This window comes from Anastrepha ludens, chromosome 5, assembly GCF_028408465.1.
Source record: "Anastrepha ludens isolate Willacy chromosome 5, idAnaLude1.1, whole genome shotgun sequence".
Taxonomy (NCBI): Eukaryota; Metazoa; Arthropoda; class Insecta; order Diptera; family Tephritidae; genus Anastrepha; species Anastrepha ludens.
Window position 1 is genome coordinate 59,691,437 of NC_071501.1, and position 12,692 is coordinate 59,704,128.

The window sequence follows — 12,692 nt, forward strand, 5'->3', positions numbered from 1 at the left end:
CATGGGGTCTATCTCCTCCTATAATTATATTATATTCAGCTATAGTAAAGCCAGTATTACTCTACGGTCCTTTAGTGTAGTGGACCGTGCTAAGGAAAACGACATACAAAATACCTATGGAAAGTATTCAAAGTCTTGGTGCACTTTGCACTACAGGAGCGGTGAGAACTACTCCAACGGCCGCTCTTAAAAGAATACTCAACCTACCACTGATTGACTTTGCGGCAGAATGTCTAGCATGTAAATCTGCCGTAAGACTTAGCACAACGGATGAATTTACCTGTAAAATATTCGAGCATAATTCAATAGGCATGAGTTATAGGGCCAATATACATTATAGGACTCCGAAATGCAATTGAGAGAGGAAATTTCGAACAATAATAGAAAAAGAGGGAGATTTGTACTAGCTCTATCTAGAAAAGAAAGTAGAGGTATCGTAAATATACTGGCAGGCAACAATTTGTTAGCGGTACACGCATACAAAATAGGAATTACAAACAATGATAGCTGCAGATTTTGAAAAGAACTGGAAGAGAGGGAAACTTTAAAACACTTTCTATGTACATATGTGTCCTACATTAGCTAGAACACGAATGAAGTGCTTAGGAGCTCTACAATATGAGAAGTTGGAATGTATCTCGGGGTTAGAGCTTGAGAGTTTACTTCGACCCGCAAAAGACGCAGACTTATTTCAATATGTCTACTATAGTGAAAGGTAAACGTCTAGCTCCATCTGGTACCACTAAGGACCAATAGGTCTATGTGATGGTTTTCAGCCAGCCCAACCCTAACCTATGTATAATATATACCTATATGACATCTAAAACTGCATTTAGTTCATATGTAGAAGAAATTATTATTTTTTTATTAAAACTTTCATAGGGGTGGGTAGGTGAAATGGTTGAAGTGCCTGTCTGGAACTCCTCAACTAGCTCTAAAGTGCCGTTTTGATATCATATTGGGGGGGTTGAAGCAAAAAATATTTACTATACTTTTACTGTTAACATAAAAGTGGAAGTATTTGACGCAACAGTGCCTCACCGGTCGACTAAAAGTTTTGCGCTGGTACTTACATATATAGTATGTATACTTACGCATTTGTCCTCACAGTGTTGCAGTTTTATGGCAAAAATTTAAAATATTTGGTCATATTCGAATGTAGAAAATTTTTGTGGCAAATGCAAAATTCTTTAGGTGTAAAGGGTGATCAATTACGCCTCAACAACGTTTGCAAATCACACAATTATTACGAACATCTATGCTCTGTGAAAAAAGTGTTCATCGCTTACTCAGGCCAACTTATGGTGTACAGCAATGAGGACCATTTTTGGCGACATGTGGGCTGGAGGCATCATCGGACCATATTTCTTCAAAGACGAGGCTGGCGCCAATGTAAAAGTGAATGGCGAACACTACCTCGCCATGATAAACAACTTTTTGATGCCGGGTATTGAACCCCGTGATCTCCAAAACATTTGGTTCTAACAAGACGGTGCTACTTGCCATACAGCCTGTGAAACAATGGATTTACTGCATCGTCGTTTCGGTGAGCAATTTATCTCTCGTCTCGGACCAATAGATTGGCCACCAAGATCATATGATATCTCATCTTTGGACTTTTATTTATGGGGGTATGTAAAGCCTAAATGCTTTGTGGTTAAACCAGCTTCGATTGAGGCATTAGAAGCCAACTTTACTAAAGTTATTCACGAGATACCGACCGAAGTCCTCCAGCGAATCATTCAAAATTGGTGTTAACGGATGGCTGAATTACGGAATATTTGAAAGGGATTATCTTTAAAAAATAAATGGCATGAATGGTTCTATACAAAAACAAAATATAATTGTCCGGTCAATATGGATTTTCAATTTATTTCAATTTAAAATCCGACACCTTTAAATTGATCATCCTGCTTTTCTTTACCTGTGTTTTGCCTTTTAAATTTAGAATTAGGTCCACATTTGAATCTTCTTTATATATAAAAATTAATGTTTGTCTGTATGTCCTCGATGAACTCAAAAACTACTGGACCAAGTATTATAAAAATTGCTATATATATATAATTTTCCACGGAGAAGGTTTGTAGAATATGCTCACTGATGCCACTGCCCACTAGGTGGCGCTGCAAAGTAGCAACTTCTGCCTCGTTCAACCGATTGTCATAAAAATTAGTATGACCATGTATTTTTACATAGAGGAAACGAATATGGCATGTTCAAAGATGTAACTCGCCACCAGGTGATTGAAGACATATGTTTGACAATCGCCAACAAGGCACTTGTGCAACTGGGAATGCCTGCTTCAAACCGACCCGCAAACAACCTTTTCGATCGTGATTCTGACAAACTCGTTAGAACAAATCTTCCGCACTTGATTCCAGAACAACGCATTGCTTTTGACAGAATTATGCGTGCAATCACAGAACAAAGCGGTGGACTGGTTTTCATAAATGCGCCCGGTGATGCAGGGTCATTTTGGCAACCATCTGAAATAGCGACAACCCTTTCGGATGGAAAAACAAGAAATATTTTGTATCCCACAGCGCTTCAATAAACATCGAAATGAAACTAAACTTCGTAATGATCACAACTTTTTGGAAATAAACAAAATCAATTAAAAGGTTTAGAAGGAATTGAATATTTGTGTACTGAGTTATTTTTCTTAAATTTATTTTAGTTGTTGTCGTAGCAACGCCCGCCGGGTACAGCTAGTATTCTATAAAAATAAACATTGTAGATTTTTGAATTCTCCTCATACAATTGATCTTCAAATAATTATTAAATTAACATAAAGCTTTAATATTTTCTAGGGTTTCCATCAGCCTGGTTTATATGTACTAGATACTCTTTTCTCCGTTCTTGTAATCGGGACATTAGTTGTCATAGTGTGGAGAGGAGTATGGGGTATAATGGATATAACATTTTACCCTTTCGACAGAAAAAAATCATCTTGGAGCTCATTGGTAAATATACATTTATAAATCATAGTTTAGACATAGTATTTAAAAAAAGGGCTTTGGCCGTTTTAATACTTTTCTTTAGTTGTTCATTCAATTGTCCTTTCCGTAGTTAATTGCTCTGGAAAATTCTTAGGAACAAGAAAATTGTTTGTTCAACAATCACCGTTATTACGAATGAAGCCTAGCAGTAGAATAGACTCTTGTCGATTGCATTGATTTATTATATTTTTGTATTGTGTAACTTGATCGAGAAAAATTTGATCTATTGTGAATGGTCGTCTGAATTGTAAACAACTTTACTAAAATTTTTAATTTTATTACTTTGAAATAAATATTTTTTTAACAAAAACTAAATAAATGGAACAAATGTACGTGATTTGCAAGTGTTGCTTAAAACATTTAGTTAGCATATGTATTTGTACAGGCTTCCGAAAACTTTTCGTTTGCCAAAACTGCGTTCACGCATTTGCTTATAATTTACATATCCCTTTCCCTAAAACTTGATAAACCTGCCTCAGCTGGACCAGGCACGCGGTTGTTTTTTATTGCTTACGACTTTAGTTCTGTGTTACACAATATCATTTAATTTAATTTCATTAAGCTTTTACAATTTTAAACACAAACAACTTCATTTTTTCCTTTATTTTAATGCTTTAATGCTTCTTTCAGCAACTAAAAGTGCGTTCACATATGCATTAATTACCAATAAATCAACCAAATCAATCTCTCCGTTCACATATAGCAGATTACCTTCAAAATAGACAATCAGCTGTCAATACTGTTGAGAAAGGTTTTTTTCATAGGAATTATTTTGGTGAAATATTTCGGTATTTTTGGTTTGTTTGGAAAGACAAGGAGATGAAATAGCTAATTTAATTGCGCAATTGGCTTGTAATAATAAACAGTTGGAGGAAATCCGTAAACGACGTTTACTGAAGTTTGAAAAAATTATGGCAGCAATACGCATTCGAAATTTGATATTACATTTTATAAAAAGTAATAAGAGAACGTACGTTTATAGACACACGCTTTTTTATGTTATATGAATGCATAGTTAATAATACTTAACAAACATTTTATAAGAATTATGTCTACAAACTTGTTTCCTTTACCGGCATCCATTTTATTTAGTTTTTACTTTGACGTTTTTCTTTACACGCGTAAAAATAATGATCTATTTTACAGAACACACAGGGTTGTTCGTCAAAAAGTATGATTATTATCTATGATTATTTTATAATCTCAGATTTTGGGGGAGAAATTTTGTATGGGAAATCTCGCTTTTTAATTACGGATTGGGAGTTAAGCACGAAAACGTAGATCATCTACTTATATGTGAACGTATTATCAGAAATTGTAGTAGTACAAAAAGCACTGAAAACTGTTCACAGTCGCTGATTTATCGAGCGATCGGCCCTCAGAACTGCATCGATAATCGATAATCGGTCAATAGTGGTTTCTCTACTGCCAGTCGATATTCGCAATAGGGGTGAATATCTAACGGATTTCTAAAGTCTTAGAGTGCATAGGAGTAAACACTCTTGTTTGTCATATGCACATTTTAAAGTTTAAACTAAAAGTAATGTCTTTTTATTTTCAAAGATTCTTGGCTACACAACTGTATTCATCACATTTGTAATTAAACCAATTATACGTTTCGTTTGCAAAAAAATTGACGGTATCTTAAAATTGATCATTTGCGACATGTTCTATTTCTTAATTTTTTTCGGGGCTGTAAATGCGTGGCGAGGAATTTGGAACCTTCTAGACATATACCTATACCCAGGTGAGTATTGTACCTGTAAATGTACTAAATCAATTTTGTAAATAAAAAAATCTCTTACAATAACTCCTCTGAGTTCGACCACTAGACTGTCAAATAAAAGTCACAAAGTAATGGTAACCCTAAACCCTGTCTGTAGTCACCCAGATAGTGTACTCTGTCTCGCTATCTGCTGTCGCCATCAAGGCTAATTCAATACATTAGTGGTTTAATCCCTGTCAATCAATACTTGTTCAGATACATTTCAATGTACCAATCAAGGTGGATTTAATAAAGTGACAGCATTCACCCAGCTGAATTTTTCGCCGTAGGTATGGCTTACGTCAAAGTGATATGCTTTGTTTGTATGTATTGGTATGTCTACATTCGTATGTTTACATTTGCTTGCTGATTTTGACATGATGCTTGCACCAAACGCAACAACAAATACATGTAGTGTTTTACTTATATGTGTTTGCTGTCACCTGTAATAAATTCGCCTTGGTACCAATATTGCCTATTTTAATGTTTATGTAATGTATTGTAATAATGTAATTAAAGTATTACACAAACGTCAATTTTCTGCACGCCCGCTTAAGATTTTAAATTTTTTTTGAAAATGTTTGTCAACTTTGGTTTTCAATAAAATTTTAACGTAATCGAAAGTTCAACTCGCCTTCAGTATTATTATAATACAAGAATATATACATATAAGCAATATCTTGTTTCTATATAGTCACCCTGAATGAACACTCGTTCCTTCCAAGTTATGAGGAGCTGGCGGTATTGCTATTGACAATCGTTTTAATATTTCAGATACCAAATTCAAAATCGTCAAAAACATTACCTTTTTTCTCTGGTCTATACAAAATTTGGTGTATTGTAATTTTACCAGGTGAAAAGGCAATGTTATGATGTCCAATAGGACTTTAGTATTCCCCTTTACGTGAATCGGCCAAAACAAACTTAAAGATCTATTGTATTCGTCGGACCACACCAGTTATTGTACATGTTGCCAGTCCCCATCCAGTTCCCGCATTTTTGTTAATATTTAGCTACCCATTATAGCCATGATTACCTTTCATAAATTATTGACTTCACTTTTTCTAATTATTTAAAATGTCCTCGTTTTCCTACTTTGTTGTTTACATCTCCCCACTGTTCATGCGGACTATTATTAGTTTAATTACCTCCTGTGGCTCACAGGCCTTGACCAAAATGAAGCCCTCTTTCAAAAATAGTTCATTGTTTTTCTTATTAAAATTAACCAGTATGCCTATAATTCATTCAATTAAATTAAAATACGTGCGTATACCTACAGACATATGTATGTAATTTAATATTTACAATGACAATTATTTTCGTTGCAGATAATAAAATACTAAGCTACTGGTTAACGCATGTTATACCATTCCTCGTACTAGCTGCTCTAAAATGTTCCAATTCTGTATTAGTTCGAGGCGTCTTCATTGATGCGGAAGGTACACCCGATGAATGTGTTGAAATACCGATTAATTACGTAAAACTACATTTTCAACGAGAACGCAATAAGAAATCCATTTGTATGTGCCATCAGAATAAAATCGCTAAAAAAATAGATAAGGATGCTCAAATAAACTTAATCGAGAAGTCTGAGAAAGTGGATATCAGGATACAAACTGGCAGGGAAGCAACACGGATTGTATGATTAATATGAAAACATACATATGTATGTGTATGATTTTATTTTTGATTTCATACATACAGACATAAACAAGCCCTCTTCTATATGTACTATTTGCCTGCGTCAGACAATAAAAGTAAAGTATTTATATTTGTATGTATTCGGCTTAAATTAAAATTTGTCATATATAATATTAAAGTTTAACCAAATGAAGTAAGAATCCCTGCTGCAATGAGAAAAAGTTGTTTTTTATTTATTTACTTAATTTTAGAAACAAATTCATGTGCCATGGTACAAGAAAATATGTAGTTTTCTTTCACATTTTTTTAATTAAAAAACAGATTGTTGACATTAGATATTTGCAGGAAAGGGTAATTTCTAGTCATGTATTGGAGATTATTTTGAAAATTGTGGGTTTCACACATATCAATGAAAATGCTTTGTTATAAAAATTAATTGAAATATTGTTTCTAAAACCTTTAAGAAAATAGCCGAAGAAAAAGATAAGTTTAAGAAATAAAATACTATTGGAAGCTTTCTGAGGTGTTAATATTTTAAGACTAATTTCAAAATTTTGTTAGTTAAAAGTTTATTTAATTTTTTTAATTAAAATCAACGTATTTTTTCTTCAAAGAATAATATCTTCTTTAAAAACATGTAACATTTAAATTTATCATACAAAAAATAAAATATTTTTTGGTTTAATAATAACATACTAAAAACTAATGAAAACTAAATCTCCTGTTTCCCATGTTGTTGATTTTTGAATTTTCTTTTGCTGTATTATTAAGACACCTATTCGAAAAAGTTTCCTACCCAAAAAACCCCCGTTTTAGAATTATCTCATTAAATTAACGTTTGTGTTTAATATAAAATTTTGCACGAAATTAGGGACCTGGGTCAAAATATTCCATTATCTTCGACACAAGTTTCATTAGCATATTCAAGAAAACATAAAAACTAATGTTTTGCTTTATATAGTCCCCTTCCGGAAGAAATTTACATAGATAAAATGCGGACTATTTCCAATAACTATTTTCAAATTTAATCCCAATTTTGAAATAATGTAGCCTCCGAAGTTTTCCAGCCCATTGAATTAAATATCATTCAGTGCGGTTATGCGATCTAAAAAATCGTTGGTTTCTTGCTATTCTTTAAGCTAGAACAGATATGTATATATAACTACATTCAGTTGGGAATAATAAAGATAGAAGATTGTGCTCTGTATGCTTTTTTATATTTTATTGAATCCAAACAAAATGCAAAGGCGAAAATTCAATCCAGGCCGCTGAAATTGTGAATGGTGTTTATGGTGTCGATACTGTAACAGCTAATTACGCGCAATTTTGGTTTCGTCGAATCCGAAATTTTTGATGTTAAAGATGCACCTCGCACAGGCAGACCCGTCGTCGAAATTGTACATAAAATCACAGAAATAATCGAAGTTGACCGTCACGTTAGTAGTCGTAGCATCGCCCAGGAGCAATTCCCCCAAACTAATATAAGTGTTGATCCCAATAATACTTTGGAATAAGATAATTGTAATTTGGCAATTTTTAATAAGAAGTCGTAACGGACGCCATCACAGCAACATGGCTAACAGTACCCTGTACTAACAGTACATCGATTATAGTCGAAAGCAGATGCAGATAGATTATTTTCTTTAATTATGATAATAGACATAGAGAGATTCGAACTTTCGCACTTCCGAATGCTAGTCGCGCACCAACTCATTCGGCTACAGCGGCCGCTTACATATACATATACATATGTATTAAAATAATTGGCGCCCACACTTGGGTTTTGGCCTCTACTAGCATAAAACTTTTTCTGTCAATTGGTGTTTCATGCCAGGAGATTCGAGCTTCGATACTTCCGAATGGTAGTCACGCCCTAATCCAATCAGCTACTTACATACACACTGATTTTACTCAACATATCGAAGGCTATTTGTGAAATAGCTGCTTCAACATTGCAATGCGAAAGCTTAGGTCCTCTTTTGTGGTAATGTTATGCTTGTTTAGTAAGTGTCTATGAAGAATCAATATTGATTCAGTATTTCGATGTTCACAAGTAGGTTGGAATACGTATGTGAACATACTTATATATTGCTGCTCAACAAGAACTTTTGGTGCACGAGGCAGTTTGGGAGTTGTCTTACCATTTGATGGTCGAACAGTTTCTGTTTTCACATTAAGAAATAAGTCCACATGGTTTTATTTCTGCATACGGTCCAAGCAGCTCCCAACTTCTGCGCTTCGCCCAAGTATACTCTAAATTATATACCCAAGAAATATATAGGACCTTGCGACGTCTACTACAGCTGCCACGTAAAGAAGCGCAAATCCGGTGTTGGATTTGTTGTGGGAGAAAGACTCCGTCGCCAAATACTGTCATTCACTCCACTAGACGAGCGTCTTGCAACAATCTGTGTCAAGACTAGATTTTTGGCGCTGCCCCGCCACGACATAAAAATCGTGCTTGGCGACTTCCATGCCAGGGTGAGCAAGGAGGGAATTTTGGTCCCACAGTTGGAAAATTCAGCCTGCGCAACGAAACATCCGGCAAGGGACAGTGGCTGATCAATTTCACCGGGGCCCAAAACATGGTAGTCTATAACACCAGATTCAAACATAAGAAGGTACACCACGCTACGTGGCTGTCTCGTGGTCGAAAAATGCGAAACCCGATCGATCTTGTTGTGATGTATGGAAGACATGCTTCTAGTGTTTTAGATATACGGACGATCAGAGGACCCAACATCGACTCAGAAGATTCGCCACTCGACTCTCACTCTTGCTTTCGGATAGTACTACCTAACAATCTGGCATGCAAGGGCAATGGAACAACATTTCTCGTTCTCTACGTACCGCCGACGAAAATAATTGAAATTGTTAAAGAACAACAAAGGCGCGTGAGCCGACGGACTGCGGCTGAGCTACCAATCCACAATATGGGTGATACAGCAATCTGTGCCAATTATCGCGGAATTAGTTTTCTAAATATCGCGTATAAGGTTCTGACGAGCGTATTGTGTGAAAGGTTGAAGCCCACCATCAACCAACTGATTTGACCTTATCAGTGTGGCTTTAAACCTGGAAAATCCACAATCGACCAGATATTCACAATACGCCAAGCCATGAAAGGAGAATCGACACACACCATCTTTTTGTCGACTTCAAAGCTGCATTCGACAGTACGAAACGAGTAACCAAAACTAATACGACTATGTAAAATGATGTTGCTCTATACTTCCAGCACCATTAGAATTGGGAAGGACCTCTTCGAGCCGTTTGATACTAAACCAGGTTTCAGACAGGAGGACTGACTGTCGTGTAACTTCTTTAATCTGATATTGGAGAGCATCATACGAGCCGCAGAACTTAATCGCTCAGACACCATATTTTATAAGAGCGTACAATTTTTGGCGTATGCCGATGATATTGATATCATCGGTCTTAAGAACCGCGCTGTTAGCTCTGCCTTTTCCAAACTGGATAAAGAAATAAAGCGAATGGATCTGGTGATGGACGAAGGCAAAACCTCCTGTCATCACACAAACAGTCGGCGCACTCGCGTATCGGCATCCACGTCACTGTTGACAGTTATGATTTTAAGGTTGTAAAAGGCTTCGTTTATTTGGGAACCAGCATTAACACCGATAATAATGACAGCCACCGATAATAATGAAATCCAACGTATAACCTCTCTTGCCAACAAGTGGTGCTTTGAACTAAGTAGACAATTGAGTAGTAAAGTCCTCTCTCGACGAACAAAACTAAAACTTTATATAAGGCTGTTATGATCCCGTCCTATTGTATGGCGCAGAAGCGTGGACCATGACAACATCCGATGAGGCGCCCCTTGGAGTGCTTGAGAGAAAGATTCTGCGGAAGATTTTTAGACCTTTGCACGTTGGTGCCAGCAAGTATCGCAGACGATGGAACGATGAGTTGTATGAGCTTTACGACGACATAGACATAGCGCAGCGAATAAAAATCCAGCGGCTACGTTGGCTGGATCATGTCATCCGAATGGATACAAACGATCCGGCTTTGAAAATCTTGGATGCGGTACCAGCTGGAGATACCAGAGGAAGAGGAAGGTCTTCTCTAAGTTGGAAAGATCAGGTGGAGAAGGACCTGGTTTCACTTGGTGTGTCCAACTGGCGCCGTTTAGCACGAGAAAGAAACGACTGGCGAGCTTTGCTAAACTCGACCAAATTCGAGTAAGAGGTTATCGCGCCAATCAAAAGGAAGAAGAATAACACCATACGAAAAAGTAAATTTTGCATTCACATACAAATTTTGGGGATGGCTTTGGGTTACTACCATGAAAAGTTTGCATATAATGTCCAAAATTATTACACACAAATGTAGCCAATATCTACATATTATATAATTGAGTGATATGGCCATGAACGTGATTGTGCGCCAAAGGCCGATAGATGGACGAGCCGCACCAACTTTTTAACTTTTTCAGAGATGAAGAACCGCTATTCTGCTCTTTTTTGAAAAAGTTCAAAATATACTTTTTTATGAGTAAAAAACTGGCATAATTTCGCTGGAACAAAACTAAAAAGTGAGGTTCGATAGAACTTTTGTGGTTTTTAAAAAAGTAAAATTGACCTTAAGCAAAACAAAACAATATTTTCATAAATATTGAAAATTTGGACTAAAAAATCGAGCCAAGAAGAATAATAGGAATGAAAACATTGTGTCCAATTTGAAATTCATATTGACCATACCCTAAATATGGTCTTATTTCTATGTGTGAAGTGAAATAAAGCCATGATATTTCCTATGCCCATGATCGGGATCATGCTTACTCGTAAACAACTTTTTAAATTACATACGCCTAAAGCCTATTGATTTCGTTAAATATCGTTTCTAACACGGACAGTAATGTACGTATCTTCGTTACGTTCGTTGTGCAAAGCTGTGAAGGTTGCGGATAGTTTTTTGGCAACAGTAATTTATTTTTGAAAGGGTGGTATAATACATGGTTGCGTCTTCCGAATTCGCTTTGTCGTCAGAGCCAAACGAACAAAAGGAAGAGGAATTACTTTCACAAATTAACATGCGTCACTTAGTTTTTATTAGTTTGTTTAGCTTAAAAACATTATTACCAACCCATCCACTGAATTTTCACAAACATGTAATTTCTCTTCCTTTTGTTTGTTTTGTATTGGAAAGGGAACTTCCATCACTTGTCAAAATCTCAAAAACGAGAGTAACTGTTTTGGGAGTGCGCCTCCTATGATACTAAATTTGCCTTGGGTAACTCGTATCTTCTGGCGAGTTCTGTCATGTTTTTGTTTTGGTACCTTATTCGATCGGTATTGTTGCCAGTCGATTCTGGAAGTTTCTTGGTTCGTTACAATATATGGTATTTGGTTTCACTGATCCGTTTTCATTTACGAACATCAAATCTCAACGATCGTTTTAACCCTTAGAGGGGGCGACTTTAGGTCCCCCAAGATTAGTTTTTCTTTAATAACTCGTAAATAATTTCTTTCTCTCTTTTTCCCTTTAGGTAGTCGAGTTTTATTTTAAATCCTATATAAAAACTTATCTTTTTTTAATTTACTAACAGTTTTTGTTTAATTTTTTTTTTTTTATTAATATGCCAACTCTTCTTTCGTTGTTTCTTCTTTCTCAGTTTTTTATATGCACATACACAGGTTCTGGAATATCCAAATGATTGGAGCAGTTTCTTAGAAGATGTAGTTCAGCTTTCTCATGACATTTCAGGTTGTTTTGAGGTATTCAATAAGCGCTTAAAAATAAAACGGCTTTTTTTTACGCAATTCATGACTTCAAAATTAAATATAAATTTCTGCTGTCTAACAATGGGTAACCTTTCTGGACAGGAGACTGTGCTCATACCCGCGATACTCAGAGGTATCTCCGTATTTTGACACGACAGAAATATTTAACCCAAATTCCAGGTATGTCCGTGCAGCAACATGAAAACTACACCAATTACAACTTCGACCACGATTTCAACCTGCAAAAATTTGCGAAAAACAGGCAAAGCTTCAATAACAACCTCACCTACTACCTTTTCAGAAATCGTAGCTCTATGTCCTATAGCTGTCTGAAGCTTGTAGTCAACCAATGGTTCCACATTACCATTTACCAAATCTGACCAAATGATCGAGTTCATTGCGCCTGTGTCTAAACTAAGCACCTGGGGTAGACCCTTTAGCGTTCCTGTTATCGTCAAGTCGTTGCTTTTCCGTCCAATTCAGAATACGGAGACTGTGGGGTATTCAGTTGGGGGAATCAGTTCTCCCTCTTAGACC

At 36.0% G+C, this 12,692-nt stretch overlaps 1 protein-coding gene across 3 annotated transcripts in view; it reads left to right on the forward strand.

The window, feature by feature from the left end:
• Positions 1-7,035, forward strand: part of LOC128863638 (uncharacterized) — a 62,750-nt gene extending 55,715 nt beyond the window's left edge. For all 3 annotated transcript variants that reach the window (XM_054102890.1, XM_054102888.1, XM_054102889.1), the window contains exons 3-5: positions 2,811-2,963; positions 4,563-4,746; positions 6,093-7,035. In XM_054102890.1, the coding sequence (XP_053958865.1) occupies positions 2,811-2,963; positions 4,563-4,746; positions 6,093-6,409 (654 nt within the window). In that variant the 3' untranslated portion in view covers positions 6,410-7,035. The remainder of the gene's footprint in view (positions 1-2,810; positions 2,964-4,562; positions 4,747-6,092) is intronic.
• The last annotated feature ends 5,657 nt before the right edge of the window (positions 7,036-12,692 follow it).